At 30.4% G+C, this 24,360-nt stretch overlaps 2 protein-coding genes and 3 long non-coding RNA genes across 8 annotated transcripts; 3 read left to right on the top strand and 2 right to left on the bottom strand.

The window, feature by feature from the left end:
• Positions 1-87: 87 nt before the first annotated feature.
• Positions 88-4,449, top strand: LOC113792629 (uncharacterized). Its single transcript, XM_027342539.2, has 2 exons — positions 88-2,184; positions 2,324-4,449. Exons 1-2 carry the CDS (start codon positions 1,654-1,656, stop codon positions 3,254-3,256), a joined length of 1,464 nt encoding a protein of 487 aa, XP_027198340.2. The 5' UTR covers positions 88-1,653; the 3' UTR covers positions 3,257-4,449.
• A 1,822-nt stretch (positions 4,450-6,271) lies between these two features.
• Positions 6,272-8,189, bottom strand: LOC142645040 (uncharacterized). Its single transcript, XR_012846217.1, has 3 exons — positions 7,679-8,189; positions 7,027-7,388; positions 6,272-6,469 (listed from the first exon to the last, which is right to left on the bottom strand). It is a non-coding gene; the product is annotated as an uncharacterized LOC142645040 (long non-coding RNA).
• Positions 8,190-12,341: 4,152 nt separating this feature from the next.
• Positions 12,342-15,834, top strand: LOC142645039 (uncharacterized). 3 transcript variants are annotated; one of them, XR_012846214.1, is made up of 5 exons: positions 12,342-12,572; positions 12,702-12,865; positions 12,934-13,708; positions 14,825-14,939; positions 15,063-15,834. It is a non-coding gene; the product is annotated as an uncharacterized LOC142645039 (long non-coding RNA). The 3 variants fall into 3 exon arrangements; XR_012846216.1 differs by having other exon boundaries at positions 12,934-14,211; XR_012846215.1 differs by having other exon boundaries at positions 12,934-14,754.
• Positions 15,835-19,554: 3,720 nt separating this feature from the next.
• On the top strand, positions 19,555-21,510 carry LOC113792631 (uncharacterized). The gene is made up of 6 exons (XR_012846275.1): positions 19,555-19,992; positions 20,074-20,105; positions 20,289-20,426; positions 20,480-21,181; positions 21,340-21,411; positions 21,481-21,510. It is a non-coding gene; the product is annotated as an uncharacterized LOC113792631 (long non-coding RNA).
• Positions 21,511-22,235: 725 nt separating this feature from the next.
• On the bottom strand, positions 22,236-24,290 carry LOC113797787 (lipid droplet-regulating VLDL assembly factor AUP1-like). 2 transcript variants are annotated; one of them, XM_027348224.2, is made up of 4 exons: positions 23,833-24,290; positions 23,640-23,777; positions 23,092-23,583; positions 22,236-23,019 (listed from the first exon to the last, which is right to left on the bottom strand). In XM_027348224.2, exons 1-4 carry the CDS (start codon positions 23,958-23,960, stop codon positions 22,395-22,397), a joined length of 1,383 nt encoding a protein of 460 aa, XP_027204025.2. In that variant the 5' UTR covers positions 23,961-24,290; the 3' UTR covers positions 22,236-22,394. The 2 variants fall into 2 exon arrangements, with proteins under 2 accessions (XP_027204025.2, XP_027204026.2); XM_027348225.2 differs by having other exon boundaries at positions 23,092-23,571; positions 23,833-24,289.
• Between the last annotated feature and the right edge of the window lie 70 nt (positions 24,291-24,360).

Below are 24,360 nucleotides of genomic sequence, written 5' to 3'. Positions count from 1 at the left end.
CAACAAAAAAAAAAAACGATCATAAAATCAAATAACCAATCGAGTTTAAGAGATTTTTTCGTTTTGTTTCGTCTGTATGCCTTGCCATAGCAAAAAGCAAGCGAAAAATCGATAAGAGAAAGAGAGCGAGGGACAACTGAAAGCAACAAGATGAAGAAGATTTTTTTTGTTTTTTTCCATTTGCAAAGCTCAATCATCGTGGCACTCAATTAGTTTGTACAGGTCAATGCTAACGGACATAAATTAGACACGAGCGAAACAAACGAAAGAGAATTATTATCATCATCGTCATCACATGATCCACTATTTCTACTTCTTTGTTGTTGTTGTTGTTGATCCAATTGTCCCCTAGGTTTTCAAGATAAAGATTCTTTTCAAAGTTTTTCTTTTCTTTCTTTTCTCAAACATTCACTATCTGTCCGTGTGTGTGTGTGCATAGATACATCTTGAGTTTCACAAAAAAAAACTCAAATGATAAAAGAGACAACCAGAAAAATCAAAAAATCTATTTCGACAAAAGCAGCAACCAATATTTTTTCGGATCTACGAACAATAACAATAACCAAACAACCAACGACGACGACGACAGTTCCAAAAAATCTTTCTGTAACTTTTGTGTGTTCAGCCTTTCTTTGTATTGATTTTTTTGTTTTGTTTGGAACTTGCATTGTGTTTGGATCATCATCATCATTGAAATCATAATCATCATCAAAAACTCTCTTCAGACAGAAAACTTTTATTATCCAGAGTTCCTAGTTTTTTGTGTGTCACCAACTTTTGTTGAAAATCATTTCTGCCTGTCTCTGCAACAACAAGATTTACTTGGAAAATTTTCAAAAAAAGTTTCACATTACCACCACTACCAGATTTATTATTTGCCGAATGTCCACTACTGCAGTTCAACAACAACAACAAAAAAAAAGAAACTCTTCAACAACCAAACAAAACATTGATCTTTATCATTATCAACACCGAAATACACACACACAAACACACACAATCCAAAGTTACTTTTTGATTCACAGTGGATTCACAATTGAAATTCAACTCAATTGTGTGTATGTTTAGTGAATTTCGCTCCAAATCATAATCATAATAATAAAGCCAAACAATGTTTTGTTGTTCAATAAACTTTTTATCATTATAATGATGATAATGATGACATTGGCCATGCAAATTATTTAATTCAAATAACAATAACAAACAACAAAAGATTTGAAAATTGATAAAGTTTCTTGTTTGTTTGTTTGTTCTTTTGATTATTGATTTTTTGTTTTTGTTTTTAATGTTTTTTTAATGATGATGTTTAATCGATTGATTGATTGATTAATCAATTTTTTTTGTTTACAAAAATCGATAAAATTATTGATTTCGCGGTTTTTCTGTTTTTCTGTTTTATAAAATTGAAACTGTATTCATATATAATGTGTCATTGAGTGGGTGTTTTTCTATTGGAATACGTCCATTGTGAATTGATCCCCGAAAAAAATCTAACGTTTTTGTTATTCGAATCCAAAAAAGATTCGAATTCTCTCCCTGTGTGTGAAAATCTGTGTCCAATTTTTTTGGACCATTTTTTTTGTTGCTTCCTGATAATAACCGAAAATATAAAAATCTTTCAAAACGGCTTTCTATCATCCAACAACGGCCACAATGGCCACATTAGAACGCGATTATTCAGCGTATACACCATTTGGTTTGGCTGCTGCTGCAAGCCATCATCATCATCATACACATCCACATCATCCACATCATACGATGGATCCACATGATTTGAAAGCATTCAGTCATCATCCACATCATCAAACATCATTATCACAACATTCACAACCACCATTAACATCATCGGCATCATCATCATCATCGTCAACATCATCATCGGTGGCGGCTGCTTCTATACAGCCACCATTATCGGTTATGACACCACCAACACCATCATCAACACCAAATTCACAGCATCATCATCAACAACAACATCATCATCATCAAACATCATTAAATCAAAATTCAAATAACAATCATCCACATAATCATCATAATAATCATCATCATAATTCAAATTCGATCAATAATCATAATCATCATTCAAATAATAATAATAATAATAATAGTAAAAAAGAAATTGATCGTGTTAAACGTCCTATGAATGCATTTATGGTCTGGAGTCGTGGACAAAGACGTAAAGTAAGTTTTTATTTGATTTGATTTATCGATTTTTAATTATGAATATCATTGTTTGATTTTCGATTATTAATTGTTTGGGGTTTTTTCATTTTCATTTTCTTTGATTGAATGTTTTCGTTTGTTCGTTTCGCAATGAAAGATGGCACAAGAACATCCAAAAATGCATAATTCCGAAATAAGTAAACGTTTAGGTGCCGATTGGAAAGAATTATCTGAAATAGAAAAACGGCCATTTATTGATGAAGCAAAACGTTTACGTGCAGTACATATGAAAGAACATCCTGATTATAAATATCGACCACGGCGAAAAACAAAAACATTAATAAAAAAAGATAAATATCCGGGTATTAATTCAGGTTTAAGTGGATTATCATCATCATCACAACATCAATCATCAACGGATGTAACAACAGCCGCTGCACATCATACACATAGCCGTCAATCAGCGGCTGCAGCCGCTGCAGCTGCTGTTCAACAAGTAAGCCGAGATATGTATCAAATGAATGGTTATATGGCAAATGGTTATCCAACAATGATGCATGAAGCATATCAACAACATGCTGCCAGTTATAGTAGTGCCGCAGCGGCAAGTATGGCCGCTGCAAATGCTGGTAGTTTATATGGACGTTATGATATGTCACAAATGACAATGGCCGGTAGTTCAATGCCAATGCCATATATGAATGGTACAACAAATTATTCAACAATGACACCAATGTCAGCAGCATCAGCATATTCATCGATGGGTTCATCAGCAGCAAGTCCAATGTCCGGTACTGGTTCATCATTATCATTAAAATCTGAATCATCATCTGGTCATAGCGGAAATTCACCAAATACAATGGCAGCGGCTGTTGCTGCCGCTACAGCTGTTAGACGTCCGTGCAATAATAATGATTTACGTGACATGATTAGTATGTATTTACCACCGGGTGATGCGGCAGCGGCGGCTGCTGCTGCTGCTGCAGCAGCAGCATCTAATAATAATGGTAATAATAATAATGGTGATCATTCAAATAATGTACAAAATCGTTTACAAATGCAAAATCATTATCAAATGAATATCGAATGAATCGAAACAAACATCAAATCAAATCAATTTTCCGATTCTCGTGTCAGACATTCTCGATTTGTTTATGTTTGTTTTTTTTTCTGTGTATCGTGTATGTTTTTTTTCTATTTTTATCAACTGCTCATCATCTACCTACACAATGATTGTTGTTTGTTTCAACAAGCAAGCAAACTATATTCCTGTGGGCGTCAGGCAAAAAATATCCAGTGTTTTTTCGCCAAAAATTTGGATGATTATGAAGTGTTTACGATGTGTGTGTGTGTGTGTGTTTTTGTTTTGACTTGAAAATCAAATCCATCATTTTTTGATTGTTTTGAGAAATTCCGTGACGCCCTTCTCCACACAAAATCAATGACAAATTTGAAGCTAATCAACATACAACGATAACAACAACGACTACCATCATCATTATCATTATTTTATCATTATCATCATCATTAAAATGACGCCCAATATTTTCTTTTCTCATCATCGATTATCATCTTTAAATATCATCACATTATCCTCATTAAACATTTTGATTTTATCATTGAAACCCTCATTTTGAGCAGCTAATGAATTACTATTATTAACATCATCATCATTATAATAATCCAAACAATTAACAAATTTCAAATTAAAATAGATGAATCTCACTTGACCAAAGCAACAAACAAAAAAATAAGAAAATGACATCTTTACATCTTGCACATCCATTATCATCATCATCATCAGCAACAAAAATGTTTTGTTTGCAAAAACACGATATACACAAACACTTGTCTTAGACGCCCACACACCATGCTTATATTTTTGTACATTTCCCTCACAAAACACTACACATGTTCATAAATAATGTTGAAAATCCTCTGGTTGTAACAACACACAAAAGATTTTACAAACAAACATTGATGATGATGTTAATGATCAATTATATTCTGGTTACAATTACAAAAACACAAACACTTGATATCATTTTTGAAAACTTATTGGTCTCTTTCTCATATATTCTTTCCATGTTTTTTTCCAAACAGAAACCAAACCAAAAAAAATACCAAAAAATTTAGTCGAATTTTTTTTTTCTTTTTCAAACAAAAATTTTATTCAAAAATCTCTCATTATTATCATTATTATTATTATTTAATTATATATTAATCCGATGAAACGATTTTGTAAATAAATTTGAATCCAATATTCTATAATTCTGAATTTTAGTTTTGTTTTTTTTTGTTTCATCAACCAACCAACAAAGATTATCGACATTTCAACCAAACCTATCAACTAAGAACAATGAATTAAGAGAGTTTTATTTGGCTGCACGAAAAGCCGGTTTTATTCCATCATCATCCAAAAAATCATTCAAGCTTGAATGAATCAAAATGAATAAACAAAATACCCAAAACAAACAAACATAAGCATTGCCATAAGCATTGATGATGATTTTTGGATTATCATCATCATCATCATTATTAGATTATCGATTTTGATTTGATTTTTTTTTGTCGATAATCATTGAATCGAATCCAAATCAAAAATCAAATCAAATCGATCATCAAAAAAACGATAATTGCCTATTTAATAGTGACTAAAGTGTGCCATATGCGTGCCACATAATGAACAAAAATATCATCATTATTATTAGTGTGATTTGATTTTTGATTTTTGATCTTTGAATCAACCGCGAAGGTATTTTGTTGTTGTTATTGTCGTTGATGGTTATTTTTTGGCAACCAATCTTGTTACGTTTGAGTTAACGAAGCTTGCCAAAAATATTGAGTAAATTCGTTTTTGATGAAATGATTTTCTTGTTTGCCTCAATTTTGCCATGATTCAAATCAAATTATCCAATAAAATTTAATTTAATTTGATTTTGGAATTGAAAACAAAATGAAATTTAATTAACCTAACTAAGGTTAATTATATTTGACCTTGTTGTCGAGTTGGTTAGCTGTTTGTTTGTTCGCCTGGGTGGTTGATGTGTTGATTTGATTAGCATCATTAATCTCAACACACACACACACACAGAATCTGGTTTCGATCAACTAAAAGTCAAACACACTATGGCCTTGTCTCCTGCATTTGACATTTGGTTTGATCGTGTGAAACAAAAAAACAACCATATGACATCTTTGTTGATTTCAAGTGGTACCTTACTTGCGATGGACATTTTCGATTTGTGTGACCACCACAACGATAATCAAAGATGATGATCACGATGGATGATCATTATCATAGCCATCATCCGGGATAAATTACGTCCAAGGCACAGACACAGGCCAACAAAACAAATGGAAATTCCCTTCATAAATTTCTTCTTTCTGCTTTTTTTGACATTAACCATTGTATTGTTTGGCCAAAATCAGAAGAAAAAGAAGATTTGATTTACAGAAAAAAAAAGATTTTATTTCCTTATGACAAATTTCTTTTTCCACTGTCCATCATTAGCATTTTTGTTGGATGTTTTTTTTTGCAATACAAAATGAAAATGAATGAAGAAAAATTGAATGGCCAAAATATCTTAATCTGATGATCTTTTCATTCATTCATTTGAGATAATGATGATGATGATGATCGGTAGATCTTTTCAGTTTTTCGTTGTTGTTGTTGATTCATTCAGATATCAGGCTAATGATAATTTAATGCGATAATTATCATCGTCGTTTACTATTCAACCAAACAGGATTGCTGGAAGAAGAAGAAAATTGGGGACAAAGAACAGAATGAATGAATATTTAAATTTTTTTTCAAAATCCTTCATCATCATCATCATCTGAATCTGAATGTGATTACCATGAACTCATCGTCTAAAGATCTTTTAAAAATCTTTTTGCCGTGGCGGTGGTGGCCATCAGTGTTTTCATGATGATTATCATCAACATCCAATGTCCAAATGCTGATCGTATAATTCAATTTTTTGCTTTCTTGTTTTTTTTCGTTCATAATGATCATTTTTGATGATGATGATAGAAACGAAAGAGTTTTATATAGGCTGATGCCTGACTGCAAAACATCAAAGTTGAAAAAAAACAAAATCTGCATATGACATAAATATAGTTAAATGATGATGATGATGTCCTTCGCGAAGAAACTGAATAAAATTTTTCAACCAAAAAAAATGCTTCTCTCCCCTTTCGTTGTTTTTATCTTGTTTTGTTTTTCGACTCTATATAAATCCAAGTTGTTTTTCTGTTTGTTTCTTCTTCGAGATTGTTTTCGTTGATTTGCGATTTGAAACTAATTTTTTGGGGATGAAAAATGATAATAATTTAATGATTGTGTGTGTGTGTGTGTGTGTGGTGATATATGACCATCATCATCGTGGTTAAATTAATCTAATGATGATGATCATTATTTACGGAAACATTTTCTGATGCTGTCCATTATTATTTGAAAAAAATACGGGGAATTTTTTTTCTGTTCAACAAGATTCAAGATTATCATTATTATTTTTGCCTACATGTGGGACGTACATTGTGATTTTTTTTTGTTTGTTTGGAAAACCTTGAATTGAATACAGGTTCAATTGCACCTGAATTCATTTTTTTTCAAGCTGAATAAAGAGAGAGAAAAAAGAGAATCCTTATAATTGTCTAATACTTGAAATGTTTTGGCTGCTGCTGCTGCTGTTGTTGGTTCATAATTATGTTGATAATATATTATATAATAACAATTACAAAACGGATATCAAAAAAAAAAATACGTTTTTTTTGATGAACTTCTCTCTCTCTCTTGGGAGAAATATTATTAGGTAATCTAAATTGACAACAACAACAACAGAAAAAAATATATACAGTGGTTGCTTTATCATCAAATGTAATGATGATGATCGTTATTTTTTTCAAGTTAAAATAACATTATTTGGGTTGTGACCGGGTTGGTTGTAAACAAACGAACGAACAAACGAATCATTCACAAAAAAAACAAGACTTGCTTCAATGAATTCTTGGGCGTGTGTCACCATATCTCATATATAAATTTCAATTCTATTTCACCCGATTAACCGATGATGTTGTTGTTGATGGCGGTGGTGGTGGTGGTGTTGGATTGCCAGATAACGTCGTAGCCAAATCAACCAAATATGATGATGATGAAAAACGTTTGAAAATGATGATTGAATGCTTCGAACAACACTAACACAACAAACAATACTAACCTAAACACAGAGAGAGAGAGAGAGAGAGAGAGAGAGAGAGAGAGAGAGAGAGAGAGAGAGAGAGAGAGAGAGAGAGAGAGAGAGAGAGAGAGAGAGAATAAAGGAAGCAACCGAAAAAAAGAATGAATAGAAAAGAATAGGATGAAAAAAAAACGGAAGCAAATAATGAATAGATGTCGATTGTGTCCTGTACTGTTGTTGTTGTTGTTGATGATGATGTTCATTCAATCATTTCAATTTAGCTATATGGATTCATCAATAGTAATAGCAGTTTTTTTCAATTTATTTACCAAATTCAGGATTCAGAATTCGAACGGATGAATTTCTTCTTTTTTTTCTTCATTCGAATCGAATCGAGATTGGCTGGTTAATGGTGGTTGGATGTTTACGTTATGTTGTTGTTGTTGGTTGATTATTTCATTTTTTTTTCGTTTCGTTTATCAAATCGGGTAGGTTCTTCTTTCTTTTTTTTGTCGTTGTTGTTGTTGTTGTTGGTTAGTTGGTTGCCATTATTCCGGTTATTATCATCGTTGAATTCAGCATCAGGCCAACAAAATTAACAATGTGACCGATAGATAGATAGATAGATAGAAAGCCAACCAAAAATACGGGACATGTTACGAAATAAAAAAAAAGAAGAAGAAAAAAAACGGGATTTAATGATGTGCAGTCCGTAAAAAAATAATAATAATTATTAATTAAATATATTCTTGTTCGATGGATTCATTTAACCATAAATGAAATGAATCATTATCATCATCATTGATATCATTAGTGACCAAAAAATAAAAAAAAATAAAAAAAATCGAACGGAACTCAGACAAGGCTATTTGAACACACACTGACAGAAGTTAAAATAGTTGACCGATACATTTGTTTATCGATAAATGGAGAGAGAGAGAGAGAAAGATTGGGAAATTCTTTTCAAAATGATGATCCCGGGACACACACACAAAAATTTGATCAATTAATTAGCTTTTTTTTCGAAGATGGGGAGGGAGAAGGAGGTTCGATGAATGTCAGTCTCGGGAAACTCGGGAAATTCATCATGATGATGATGATGATGGAAGGAAAGAAAATTGAGAAAATTGAAAAATAACGAAACAAAAATTCTTCTTCTTTTCAATGATATAAAAAAGTGTGTAAATATTTAATTTGTATCACCATTATCATTATCATCATCATCCCTTTTTTTTCGGATACATTTTCGATTGGTTTTTGACGTGTGTATGCGTTTCTTCAATGTTTGTTTGGTTTGACATTTTTAGCATGGATGATGATATATGCTTCAAATAGAATCGAATATCGAATGTTGATGTATGGTGGTGGTGTATCGATGAAATTCATCCATCACAGCTGAATGAATCGATTTTTCTTTGCTTCTTTGCTTTTTCTTATTCTGGAACAGTGTTTGTTGAGATAACATAAACACACACTTGGAAAGGGAAGATTTTTTTTTGGAAAATTGAATCAAAAAGGCATTATACACACATCGATATAACGAATAAAAACCGGAATCGAATGTTGATGGTGATGGCAACAAACTTGATTTTATCTAAACAAGAAAAGAAAAGAAACAAATATAGTGGACAAACGAAAGCAAAAATGTCACCATGATTTAAGTAAATGGAAACGGAAAATAACGGAAATAAATCAGTGAAAAATAATTTTTGCTTTCTTGCTTTCGAATATCACGAAAAATGTTGATGATTTTCGGGGATGGCCAAAAAACGAAACGGAAATGTATCCAATAGTGTCATATTGAATGATGATGATGATTCGAACGATTCGAATCGTTCGAAAAAAAATGTTCCATTCATATATGATGTATGATAACGAAACACCCAAAAAAAAACATTACCCTTTTTTTCAAGAAAAAAAATTGAAATTTTTCAAGTTTTTTGTCCACCATCATCGTCAAAATTAACAAAAAATATTTCGCATCAATGAATTTGTATCGTTTTTTTTCGTTCATTCGTTTTTCGATTCTTCAATTCTCAAATGAGCTGTTGTTGTTGTTGTTGTTCAAAATGCTAATGATGAGCCAGCGATGGAGAGGAATACGTATGTCACATATATACACACAAATTATTATCATTATCATCATCAAATTGGCCAAAATGAATTCCACCCAAACAAACAAACAAACAAATGATGATGATGATGGCAATTATCCATGTCCATCTCGCTCACTCACTCACTATATAAATATATCCATCAAACAAGCGTAATGATAATATTCGGGTAGTAAAAAACAAAACATAAAATCTACCCAGCCCAAGATCAACAAATGAAATGAAACGAAAAAAAAACAGGCTTGAAAAATTCAAAAATTCAAAACAAAAACCGAAAAAAATTGGAATTTTTGTTTCGAATGAAAACCAAAAACATTCGAAAACAGGAAACATTCGAATGTTTATCATCATCAAATTTCTATTTCAACTTCAGAAGTTGACTACTGTCGTTTTTGTCGATTCGAATCATTTCGAATCGTTCGAATGTGTTTTGGATTCGATTTTGGCCAAAAAAAAAATTCAATTTTTTTTCTTCACGTGAATTTATGTCAAGTTATGGTGGCAACAACAACAAAAAGTTATCATCTTTTTTTTTGATGATGATATTCCACGCCGCCATGACAACGATCATCATCATCATTTAGGACATCGACGACGAACGTGTGTCACACTAATGATTCGCTTGGTGGTGGTGGTGGTGGTGGTCACCGACATTATCATTAGATTTTTTTTTCTTGCCGAAACAATCTTTGAATGAACAAAAAAATGTCATTGATGATGATGATGGCCGAAGACAAAAATGTCATTGAAGAAAGAAATGAATTTCAAATGAATTGATAAGAGATTTTGATGATGATGATGGAATGGAATGATGAAATGTCACGTTTTTCGTTTGCTCGTTTCGTTTTGTTTGAAAAAAATTCATGTAAGTCATATGATTTAAGTGTGTTTGAAAAAAGTTTGAAATTTTTTTCCATTTTTTTCAGGCAAACATTGTGCATTGAAATCAAAATTTTCAGCAGATTTTTTTTTGATTAAAATTTTTTTTTCCTCAGAAAATTCTTTTCATCATCATTTTCTTCGACATACAGAATTCCGAAATTCTGTAGAAAAAATTTCAAATTCAAATCAAGGAACAAAAAGACAATCAGAAAACAGCCCAAGAAAAAAAAGATACATTTTCTCTCTCTCTCTCTCAACTTGGCTCTGTGTTTGTCACATTTTTCAAGTTTTTTTTTCTGGTTTTGGAATGAAAATCTTTCTGTTTCTTCAGGCAATTTTTCCGCTCGAAAACCACAACATTCGGCATTGTGGTGCTGCTGTGTTTGATAACCAGAAACAAAAACTTGTGTCTATTTTGGAAAACGAAAAACTTCGAAGTACACACACACCACGGCCATCATCATCATCGATTCCTTTGAGATTTGAAACAAAAATTCCAACCAAAAAAATCGACTTAATCTATCGACTAGACTTGTAAAAACCTTTAAAAATATGAATTTTGCTAATTCCCAAAACTGTCTAATTTGTCGACCAAAAAGAATTAGACTATTTCGATCCGATTATGTTCATTTTGTTTGTTGTAAGCAGCAAAAAAAAGCAGACCTTAACATAAGTAATTAGTAGACATGGTCAGAAAAAAAGGGATTAGCATTTTTTCAACGAAGAAAATTTATCAACCTGAAGCCAACAGTGGTGTTAATAATTTTTTCACCTGTTTAAAAAAATCGCAAGGAAATTTTTTCAAAGCGAATCATCCCTCATCATTAATTTTCATAAACTTTTCCATTTTTATAAATGTCCAATGATGCAAAACAATTGGTTGAAAAAATTGAAATTAATTTTAATTCGATTATAATGTTGGTCAACGTTTATCGATTTTTCAAACAAGTCAAAAGTCAAGTCAGTTTTCAAATTGTTTTTTCAATCATCATTTTGGCCTTTCGATCATCGGCTTAATCCCCTTAATACCCCAAACGGTGGTTATGGTTCATCTGGCAAAATATTTAATTCGATTTTAATCAAATTATCTTCGATAATGATGATTATGATGAATAATGATGATGATGATGGCAGATGATTAGTTGTTAATTTTAAACAAAACAAAACAAAAAAGTCAATTATGATTATCTCATTAATTTACTTTTTTTTGAATGAAAAAAAAATTTAACAAAAGAACAAAAAAGACAAAAGATAATCATCGTTGATGGCGGTGGTGCGAGAGGAGGAGAGGAGAAAAACCTTGAAAAATCTAATTGTTGATCGATTTTGATCATCAAAAGATATTGGGTGAAGAAGGAAGAAAATTGGAACAAAATCCGAAAAGTTTTTTCTCTAATCACTAATTTTCCTGGAAAGTTTTTTGTTTTGTTTGATCACATACTGTGTGAATGGTTCATTATTCTGTCTACCGCTCGATCGTTCGAACATTCGATCATTCGAACGATTATTACCGCGTTGTTGTTGTTGTTGATGATGTCATTTACGGGTGTTTTTTCTTCGAAAAGTTTTTTTCTTTGAAGAAATATCCTCGAGCTATTGACGGCTACTTACCATCATTATCATCTTTAACAGTTTTTTTTTCTTTTTCATCACATTTCATCGATGATTTGTCGAAAGATGATGATTTTTTCTTGGTTCAACGACGACGATGATTATGATGACCTAAATGATGGTAATGACACACGACGATCAATTTGGACCTTGTTGTTTTTCTTTGCCTGTGATGTGTTTGGTGTGTGACAAGTTGTGAAGATTGATGAGTTTTGTTGTGTTTTCTTTTTTTTTGGAATTGGATTTTTGTTTTTTGGAATCGAAAAAAAAATCGATTCGAAAATCGAAAATCGAATGAATTTTCTTAGGTCTTTATAGAACAAAATGATGACTTACATCCTCTCTCGTTTGGTTTATTTCTTCGCTGGAACAACAACAACAAAAATAAATTCGAATCAAACGATCGATTGATTGATCGATCAATCAATCGATAATTTTTAGGTTTTTGTTCTATTTGACTTTTTGGTTGTTGTTGTTGTTGAAGAAAAGAGAGAGAAACTTTCCATCAATTTTCATTTCTGTGTTTCCGAAAATATTCTCTGGTTCATCAAATCATCTAATGATTAAATTAATTAACCCCGGTGAAAAAATTTTCTTTATTTAATTAACCAACCAGGTAACAAACTTTTTTACACCTTTAAATCTTTCATCAAACAACCTAACCTTTTTTTTCTCGTTCAAATCCTGATTTAACCTCACCTTTATCTTCAATTTTAACAAAAAATTCATTAATCATCTTTTTCAGGGAGGGGGTGAAGGAAACAGGAGGGAGGAATCCTTCTAAATTCGATTCTATTTTGACCAGAACCTGACTATTCGGATCAAAATAGATTCGAATATTCGAACAAAAAAAAAGTGTTCGAATTCAATCAAAAACCATATTGTCATTGTTATTGTCTATCATCATGGGTAAATATCTAATTTGTAATTTTATTATATAATAATTTGATTTTGATTCAATTTATATTCTTTATTAGATTATTATTATGTTTTCGCACGAGCTCGCTTCACCGCATCATCATCATCATCATTGAATCAAAATTTGTCTACATCATCAGTGTCGATGATGTTCACGATTTTTATTTGTTCCGTTTTGATAACAACAACGAAAAAAGCAATAGAGAAAGACAAGTGAACGAACGAAAAACAACTTTCCGCGTCAGCCAATGTCCAACCCAAACAATTAGATTATCGTCACGGGATTTTTATTTTTATTTTATTTTTTCCTTCTTTGATATTCATCATCATCATCTTTATCTGTCAATCAAAAAATATCAAAATGATTCTGATGTTCATCATCATCATCATCATCAACGCCGATCATAAACATGACACACACACAGATACCGAGAGCGAGAATATCGAAACCAATATTGTACCATCATATCGATATTGATGATAATATCGTGCACTGTGCATCATATTCTTTTCTCGAATTTTTTTTTGACTTTACTCCAAAACAATAATCATTTAAAGATGATGATGATGGCTTATGGCTTTTCAATCTTTCGATCATCATCATCATCATCATCATTTGTCCAGCTTTCTTCGAAAAAAACATAATGATAATGGTGGTGGCTGGTGGTGAAATTTTATTATGATGAAAAAAAACGTAAAATTTTTTTTGGACAAATTTTTCTTCTTGTGGTTGTTGTCCATGAATCCGTCGAATCCGTCGAACGATGATGATGATGATTAGAAGGAACGAAAAGGCCGCGAAAAGATTGAAATCTTTCTTAGTTTTTTTTATTCGTATGTCGCATTCTTTTCGTATATTTTTTATTTCGGTTTCTAATGATAATGATAGGAAAAGATGCCTGAAAAAACATGTTTTTCTTCCAAGCATCTTATTCAACAAATTTTTTTTCCCATTGTGAAATCTTGATTTGCCGTCATCATCATCATCATCATAGTGGTCATTTTATGAATGTAATGAATGAATCAAACAAATATGACCGATTGATGATGATGATGATGATGATGATGACCGGTTGTGTGGAAATAGTTGAATGAATAGAATGAAGAGATTAGTCGATATAGTTGGAATGATAAAGCCACATTTGACAAAAAAAAAAAACAATTTCTTCGCTACGTGATGGTGGTGGTAAAACTTGCACGTGTTTTTCTCATTTGACTTTTTTTTCAATCAAGGATGTTAAAATGATTTGTTTTTTTTCTCCGGGGGTAATTCCTAATCGATCAATCAAAATCCATCCAAAGCAATTAATCCGGAATTCTCCATCATCAAACACACGGTAGTTTTTACAAAATCCATCAAAAAAAAAGAATGAATATAATAAAATTCATTGCAAATCAAAATTAATCAATTCAAGCCAGTCATGTAGATGATGATGAAGAGAATCTGAAAGTAAAAAAAAACCTTCTGATTACATCACCAAGTGAAATGATTGAAAAAAAATTTTATTGCGTGCAAAATTTTGTTTTTCAATTTTTTCTTCAAATTTTCATCTTTGTTTTTTGGTTGATGATAATAAGCTTGTAATAAATATTTTTGATGGTTAATAGCGATGATCATCATGATTGCCACCGCCATAAGATGATGATCAATTTAAAATCATGACTTGAAAATTGATGAATATTTCCACTCTCTTCGTTGATCGTTTGATCGTTTGGTTTTTTTTTCGGGCGATGATCGTCTCTAAATTGAGACATTGTTTTTTCGAAGGGCGAAAAATTTTTTTAAAAAAATAAAATTTTCAAATCACCGTTGATGATCATCATCATTGGATGATAATTTGCCAATGATGATGATCATCATAATCATCGTGATTTGAAAGGTGTTTGTTTTTGTTTTTTTGATCATCATCATCAAACGGGTTTTCTAATTAAATTTTTTTTTTTTACCAGAACAGAAAAAAACAAGCCAAAAACTCATCCGTCATCATTCGTTTATGAACGATATAATCAAGAAAAAAATGAACAGGAAAATCTCATCCAATCTTAGCTTTCTCTCTGTGTTCAGGTAAGATAATTTCATCAACAAAAAGATAATCAAGATGTAACAACAAAAAACGAAACAAAATTGAAATCAAGAACGATTCTAATTATGATTTTGCCCAATTTTTTTTTATATTTGGCTGCACAGAAAAAAAAGATTAAAGAAATGATTGTTGTTGTTCATCGCCATCATATGATTATGATATATTTGGCTGTGGTGGTTTGGCTTTTTCGTAACGAAATGAAAATATTTTCATTTCACAATCAATGTGCCCGAAACACACGAACAAACCGACCGATCGACCGAATGAAATGAAATGAATTCCATGTCCAGTGTAATAATGTTTTGCTCTACTGGACAATGGCAAATGCAATGATGATGATGATTATTGTTTGGCTTTTTTCTTCGGATTCAGGGTTTATCCCTTAGATGATGATGATCATAGATGATTTCATCATCATCGTGGTCGATCAAAAATTTTGATTTTCATTTTTCTGGGCAAAAACTGCCGATCTCGATGATGATCGGTATATGAAGATGGAAAGCCCGAAGAAAATGTCAGGTGTATTGTGGATGAATATGAATTTTATTTTATTATGGCTGGAGCGAAATCAAAAATCAAAATAATAATAAAAAACTATTTAGAGAAAAAAAAATGATTACTATCATTATCATCATCATCATCGACATCGGTTTGAAAGATGGATTTTGATAGAGAAGGTGGTTTTGGAAAAATTCGTACCGTCGTCGTCGTCCATAGAGATTTCTGGTTAGAGGAGAGATTGATGGTTGGATGAATTTTTTCATCATTTTTTTCTTCTTCGATTTTTCGATTTTTGGCCACACGAATATATCTTCTGATGGAAAAACAACATGTAATTTTATTGTGATGCAAATTTTTTAATTTATTTAAAAAAAATTGAAGAAAAAAATAATAATTTTGTCGTGTGTTTTTACTACACACAATTCAATCAAAACATGGGTATATTTTCTTTCTTTCCTTGGCTGACTGGAAAGATTTTTTTCTTCTTGGAAAATTTTTTTTTGTCCTGATTGATTATTATTGTGGTGAAACACACGACTCTTGCGTATGATGATGATCATCATGATTTCGATTATCGATCCTATCAAAAATCATGATGATGATGATGATGGTATCGATTCTGATCAAAGTTAAAGAAGAAAGAAAATTTGATTGATTCTCACACCAAAACATCAATCCGATGATGATGTGTGAGATTTTAAAATTTTAAATTCATGTGAAATTTTTTGAAAAAAAATTTAAATTTAATCATAGCTTTCTCGGTTGTTTTGTTTTTAACCGCGGTTTTTTTTCTACCCGAAAATTGTTTTCGGAATTTTTCGATTTTTCCTCTCCTGTTCCGTTATAATCGTTCTACCGTTCTATGGTTTTTCTAATTGAATTTTTTTTTCTTCTTCTGTTTGGTCGGTAGAATTTTTTTGTTAAAATGAAAGCAAACAAACATCAAACATCATCCGATATTGTTGACATCTAACACCCTTGATTATAAATGAATATAAAAATTCGACTAGATAAACACAAACACACGCACACACCTTATATGTGTATATAGAGGAAGATAGGTTGATATATTGTCCATCACTATCGATTGTAAACAAACCAAAAAAAATATCACTTTAGGGAATCGACATGTCATTATCATCTTTTGATGATCTACAATGATGATCTAACTAACTAACTACATTGCTATCATCATCATCATTTTTATTTACTTTTTCTATATAGAGTTTTTTGCAAAAATGTTTGTTTGTTGTTTGTTTCGGATGTTGTCAAAAAAAAACTAACTTTCCAATTTCCACACACGCACCTTATTTGCTTTGGGCGACAGCAACAAAAAAAAAAAATGCTAACATGGTTATCATTATCATCAATGACATGTTTGAGTGTTTTTTATTTTGTAAACATTGAGTGGATGGATGGATGAATTATGTAAATAAACTAATAGAATTGACTACTGGAAACAAAAAAAAATTTTGTGTTGATAATATGGTTCAAAATGTGTTGCTGTGTGTAATGTGTATATTCAATTAATGTTTTTTTTATTTTGGATACATTTTGCTGTTTTGTTTTGTTACATTTTCAAATTGTGTCAATCTAGATTCTGGATTCTTGAATGGATATATTTGGTTTTTTTTTCGGATGAGGATGTTGATGATGACTATTTTAACCCACTATCATCATTTTTTTTGTGAAAAATTTTGTTGTAAGAAAACCAAAATCAAAAAAATTGTCAACATAACTTTTTCATAATGTTTAGCTTCTTTTTCTTTTTCTTTTTTTTAATAGAAAATACCGCTGGTATATTAATGCCAAGACTATCACACAGAGAGAAATGACATTCAAATCAAATAATAAAAATAACTTGAATTTGGCCATACGAATGGCGTGTGTGTGTGTGTGTGTGTGCAAATTGTAAAATATGAAGGATGTTTACCTTGATATATTTAGTTTGCACACAAAGAACCAAAAAAATAGAGAGAAATTCATTTCATTTCTTTTCCTGGCTTGTTTTCTCTCTCTCTCTCTCTCTCTCTCTCTCTCTCTCTCTCTCTCTCTCTCTCTCTCTCTCTCTCTCTCTCTCTCTCTCTCTCTCTCTCTCTCTCTCTCTCTCTCTCTCTCTCTCTTCAATAACATTATTCACGAATGATGATGATGATGAGCACTCAAGCAAATCTTTTTTATTTTTTGAATTTTTATTCAAGTGTATTATTTCCACCCCCACCATTACTACAACTCTATTACCATCACTCCTGCAAAGAATAAAGTTGATAATAATGATGAATGGTGTTTTTATCATTGAGAAATGATTTGATGGGGGGAAGGAAGCAGAGAGAGAGAGATTTTCTATTTCTCGGTTTGTTTGCTGGTGGTGGTGGAAAAAAGCTGCCGACCATGCAAACATCATGATGATGATGATGAGTTTGTTTGATTCTTTTTTTTTGTTGATATTTTAATGTTTTTTCTTTTTTCAAAAATCGAAGTCTATCGTCACCTGGTTCAATGATTTCATTGATGAGTTGTTGTTGTTTTTTAACCAGAAAATTCATCATTATTGTCAACAACATTGTCGAATGATTCGAGAATGGATGGAATGATGTGTGGCACGCGTATGAATTTTGTTGTTGTTGTCAAAATGATGAATTTCAACAATTTATTTTTCTGGTGATTTTTTTTTTTTTTTTTTTTTGAACCAAAGAAAATGAAAATTTCACAAAAAAAAAAACTTTTTTCATTGATAAAATTCTTCAACAAAATAGCCACACAAAAAAAATACATTTTTTTCTGGTTGATCGAATGAGGCGACCAGTGTAAGGTGGAAATAGTTTATGAAAAATATTACAATATTTTTCATTCATTACATTTCATAAACAAAGGAGTGGCCATTTTTATTATTATCATGTCTTTGACTTTTTTCTATGATTATTAAATAATAATCATTTTGTTACCTTGAAACAATTTTTTTCATTAATTGGTAACATGGGCAAACCTTTTTTTTTCTTGATTCATTTCATTGCATTTTTGATTCATATTTTTTGATGTTTTTTTCCCGAACGAAGCCAAAATCGTGACCATAATTAAGCCTAGATAAACAAGAAAAAAAAGGAGAAAAAACTTCTAATTAATTACGCAATTAACACTTATTATCAAATTGAATAAAAACAACAACAAAAACTGAAAAGAAACATCAAAAAAAAATCATATTTTGATTTTTTTTTCGTAGAAAAACAAAAACATTCACATCCCCATTCAAACTTTTTGATTTGTCGGTATTATTTATATGATTTATTTTGATTTTGATAAAATCTTTCGTAGAAAAGTATTTTGACATTTGACCTTTTTTTTCGTTTGTCGTTTTTCGAACATCATTATTATTCGAATAATTCGAATAATAACATTCGAATTCCTGTGACCACCACATCAGCAAACAATCGATTCTTTTAAGCAAAAATAATCGATACTTTTTATTATTCGAAAAGAAGAAAAAAAATTCATAACCACCATCACCATTATCATTTAAATTCAGCAACAACAAAAAACGAAGAATTTTTTTTTGTTGTTGTTGTTGTTAAATGATTGACTAAATGGATGGATAGATGGATAGCTATGAAAATAAAACAGGTATCCGCCCGAACATTAATGAGTTTGATTTTTCATTTCTGCGAATATCTAAATGTATGTTTTGGGTAATGATGATGATCATCATCATCGTTGTATGAATAGATTTTTTTTTCGGTTTTGAAGATTCTTTCGATGATGATGATCATGATGATCATTGAATGAATGAAAATCGTTTATTTTGGTTGCCATTTTTTCAACAACAAAAAAAATCTTTAACCTTACATAACAATGATGATGATAGTGATGATTCTTTTATTCATTCATTCGATGATGATGATGACCAATGTCCGATATTTATGATGATTATCGACACTCTTTGTAGTTGTTGCTGTGTTGTGATTCAAATTTTTAAATTTAAATTTAAATTATCAAATCATCATCATTTGATGATGAATAATTTTTTTGAAAAATAAGATGCAATTTTCCAATGACTATCATCATCATTATCTAAAATAGAATAAATAAATAAAAAATCGATTGTGTGGAGATCAATCGATCGATGATGATTAGTTTTTTTTTCTTTGCAAATAAATTACATTTTCGATGGTTACACACAAACACAATACTTTAATGATGAATATTTGACAAAAAAAAATTTGATTTTTTCAAAAAATTTCATTTTTTCGATTTTTTGGACAAAAACATTCGAAAATTCGAATGTTTTGTCTGTGTGTGGGTGGAAATATCCCGACAGATATATCGATAGCATCATCAGTATCATTGAGTGAAAATAGTCAATTCGAACGTTTTTTTCCTGGTTCCAGAGAAAAAAAATGTTCGAATTTTCGAACGTGACCAGTCCATTTGATCAATCTGTTTTTTTTCGTGCAATGATGATGATTGAAGATTGAATAACCGAAACCCGAAAAAATTATTTGTCACCCGAACATGACAAAGTAAAGTGTAAAAATAAAAGTAAAAATTCAATTGAAAATGTGAATTGAATTTATTTATTTTTTATTTTTTATTTCATTTTCTTCCTCAAAAAAAAACTAGATTATATAATCGAATGAACAAATCAATTGAAGGTAATCAATATTCTATACGTGAAACATATTGAATTGAAGTGAAGTGTGTGTGTGTTTGGCTTGTGTTTTTATTTTTTTTTTCCAAAACAACAAATTCGTTTTTTTTTCTTCAATACGCGATTCATGTGGTGCCCGTTTCTCTCTCTCTCTCTCTCTCTCTCTCTCTCTCTCTCTCGTCTATAGTTAGGTCTATTCAATCAGCTAATTGAATCTTTGTTGGTTGTCATCGACGTTGTCGTTGTCGTCGTCTCGGAGCCAATACCATATGTCTAATGGTTTTGGCTAGAATTGTGCTTGAATGTTGTTGTTGATGAAAAAAGAGTAAGTTGAATTGAATTTAGTTTGACTGATAAAACTAATTATAAAATTGATAGCTTCAAGAATTATTCTTCGTTCTCTCTCTCTCTCTCTCTCTCTCTCTCTCTCTCTCTCTCTCTCTCTCTCTCTCTCTCTCTCTCTCTCTCTCTTGCTCTAGTCAATTTGGAACACGAACGAAATTTTGTTTTGTTTTGTCAACAACCGAAATTGATTATAGACTAATGTTGTTAATGATTTCTATATATGTAATGATCATTATCACTACCAAGTGCCAAATACAAAAATGATGTTTCAACCAGCTTTTTTTTTGAAATTTTGCCAAAATTTCGTTTACGCTTGAATTTTTCAAATGAAAATCTGACTAGATAGATTGATTGAAGAAGAAAAATGTATGATCCGATAATCAAAATGAAGAAAAGAGATATTCAGAAAATCTTTTTTGCTACAATCACTATGACGACAATATCAAGATTTTTGTCTTTTCTGTTTTTCTGGAAATTTGATCCTATATGGACATTTTGACTATGGCTACCCGAACAGAATGTATTGAATTACATAATTCTCTTCAAAAATTGTACATCATCATCATTTTTTTTCCATAGAATGTAACACTTTCAACTATGAAGAATTTTACATTTACTGTTTCTTCTGAAATTTCTTCACCAAATTAATCAAAGATAATGATGAAGATGGTGATTTGTTGCAAAAAACAAAATTCATTCGAAAGAAATTCGACAGCCACATTTAACAGAAGAAAGGTGATGATAAATCAATTGATTTTTTTTTGTTTTCCTCAGGTTTTCATCTGACAAGCAGTTGAAAGCTAAAATTTTTTTTTTAAATTTTTAACCATTCATATGATGATGTTCTTGATCGGTTATTGTTTTATCAATTTTGTTTTCTTGTTTTACGACAGATTTTTTTCCAATCAATCTCTTTCGCCAGCAAAGTCTTTTCGTTACCAATTAAATATCAATGTATTAACTAAGTAAGTGAATTTTTTTAGATTGTTTTTAGACAAATTGATTGTTTTTTTCCTTGCTCTCTCCATCTCTAGATTGAAATGATTGAATGTGCGAAACAAAAATCAATCAGACAACATTTCACTTCGATTTGCTTATTATTTATCACAAAAATTCCTTATAAAATTTTTTTTTCTACAATCATTATCATCATCATCATCTTAACCACCACCACCGTCGTCGCTGTCGTTCTATTCCTTATGTTCATTTTCCCATGATGTTTCTCGTTGGTTGGTTGGTTGATAGTAAATTTCTTTCATCATCATCATCATCTCTAAATACATTCCATGCAGGTGATTTATTATTATTATTAATTTTCATCTTGTTCATCATCATTATAATCATCATCAACACAATTTTCATCCATCCATCCATTATCAACGTGCAAGAGAATGAGAGAGAAAAAAATCAGATCGATATGAATTTGAAGACGACAAGACGAAACGAAACAAAATTCTTAGATAACACAATATATGTTGTGTTACCTGTCATCATATATGCCAAACAAAAAAATGATTGATCATTTTAGATGATGATTTTTTTTTCTCAAGTCCAGTATATTTTGTTTTTTTTTTAATTTTAATTTTTTGCATTGTTTCTTGGTGATTTTAAATTATTTTTGACTGCCGAAAAAAAAATTTCCAAAAAAGAATCAACGAAACCTAGGTCGCCATCTAACGATAAAACTATTCAAAAAGATTCAATCATTTTTAAATTAGTTAATCATTTAATGGATTTGTTTTCAAAGATAGATTTAAAAAAAAAAAAACATACACAACACATAGAGAAATTATTATTCATTCCTGTTGTTATTGATTATTCATTTTTTTAAAAAAAAACTTTGATAATTATTGATTGGGATCACATGTAATTATAGTTAATATTTTTTTTTTCAAAATCAATTTCAAATTCCTGATTCATTCATTTTTTGTTTACAAATCGAATTCATTCAAATTTTTTGTAAAAAATTTGCATTAAGTAGGCCACGTCTTTGTAGATAACGTATTCTTGCCATACGATACATTTGTGCTTTACGTTCCTGAAATGATGATATACGTTCTGTTGATGTTTTACCAAATGTTTTGGCTCCAAAATTTTTATTATCGACAACCGGTATTTTTATATCATTCGATGTTATTGATGATGTTGATGGGACATCTTTATCCAATAATAATTTTTCATCAACAGATGATGATTGTTGTTGTTTTTCAGGTATAAATTTTACAATACCATTCAATATACGTTCAACAGTATCATCAATATTATTTGTTATTAAAATATCAGCTTTTATCACATCCAATGGTACTTGTGGTAAAATTTCTTTAACTTTTTTTGAATAATCATTAATTTTCGATTCTTTTTGACTGTTTGTCTGTTGTTGCTTCTGTTTAGGATTGCTTTTTGATGATTTTTTTATTTGATTTTCTTTCAATAAACGTTTAATAAATTCACGTTTATCATTCCAACGAAAATCGGTTGCCTGTAGTCCGGTTTTATTGGCCATTACTGATTGGATACGTTGTAAAAATTCTTCATATGTTTCACTTTCTTCTTTTTCTAATTTACCAAGATGTCTGAATTTTGGATTTTAAAAAAAATTCCAATGAAATTTCTTTTCAACAAAACAACAACAAATCAATTCTTACTTGACTTTAAATATGGTTACCGGTAGAAAAAATATCCAAAATAAATCAGCTAACCAATGTGAACCCAATGGTGATATTGAAACATTAAAAATTGGTCGTTTAGTTTCCAAAAATATCATATGTACTAATGAATCATGATGATATAAATTGGATATAAATTTAAACAAACCAAAACGTCCATTTGTTTTTGATTGTTCGGGAAAACAAACAATCGGTACATTTTTCATTGATAATTCATAAACATTATCACCATCATTAGGTTTCAGTATTTGACAAAGCCATTGTAAATAACATGGTTGATTTGATGTTTGACCATTATTGCCACCGACATAAGAAGCACATGGCATTATTAGATTGAGAATTACTGGATCCAAATCCGATATATGATTTGCTATTAAAAATTTGGCTTTCAATTTACGATAATAATCATCATCATCGACATCAGTGTTGATCGATATTCCAAGTATAAAAAATAATGATCTAAAAACAATACTTTAATTTTATTAAAAATGAAACAAATTTCGAATTCATTTCAATTCGATATTTACCTTCTTACTGATGAACTATGAGGCAAAATGGCCGATACAAATAAAACATAAAGAAATATGAAAAAACGTATAATGAATAAACATAAACCAAATGGTGAATATAATATTAGCCAATAATAATGTTGTTTAGATTTGATTCTGGAAAAATTTGAAAATTACAGAAAATTTCAAAACATTTTCAAAACATTCGAACCTTTTCAAATCGAATAATTTATCAATGGAATAATTTGGTTTATTCGATTGATTTGTTGTTGTTGTTGAACATTCTGCTGATTCTGTTGGCGATGATTCTTCATTACTTTGTTTCACCGATGACGACATTTTTTTTCTTTATTATTATGATTTTGGAATTATTTGATGATAATAAAAAAATATTTGAAAAGAGACAACATTGAAGAAAAAGAAAAAAAAACATATGTTTTGTGTCGATTCAAAAAAAAAAAGTGATAAAAGTTTTTATCACTCACTCTTTCTGTCTAACTGTGTGTAACAAACTTTCAACAAAGTAAACGTATATTTAACTTTTACAATTTAAAAAAAAAAATGATAACATTTAGCTCAGAAAATAAATTGGAAATTTGTTTGTCTTTTCCTTGTTGTTTCTTTTCGTCATCATCTCGATCAACGTTGAACATAATCATCATCAACAACAACAACAACAGACAAAAATGTTCGATTTTTTTTTTCCTGGAAAAATTTCGACCTTTCGCATTTTGGAAAA

This window comes from Dermatophagoides pteronyssinus, unplaced genomic scaffold (assembly GCF_027571235.1).
Source record: "Dermatophagoides pteronyssinus isolate colony J.1.1.1.1 unplaced genomic scaffold, Derpt_VIB-CSIC_2022.12 sq0006, whole genome shotgun sequence".
Taxonomy (NCBI): domain Eukaryota; kingdom Metazoa; phylum Arthropoda; class Arachnida; order Sarcoptiformes; family Pyroglyphidae; genus Dermatophagoides; species Dermatophagoides pteronyssinus.
This window is presented reverse-complemented; position numbering and strand designations above follow the sequence as displayed.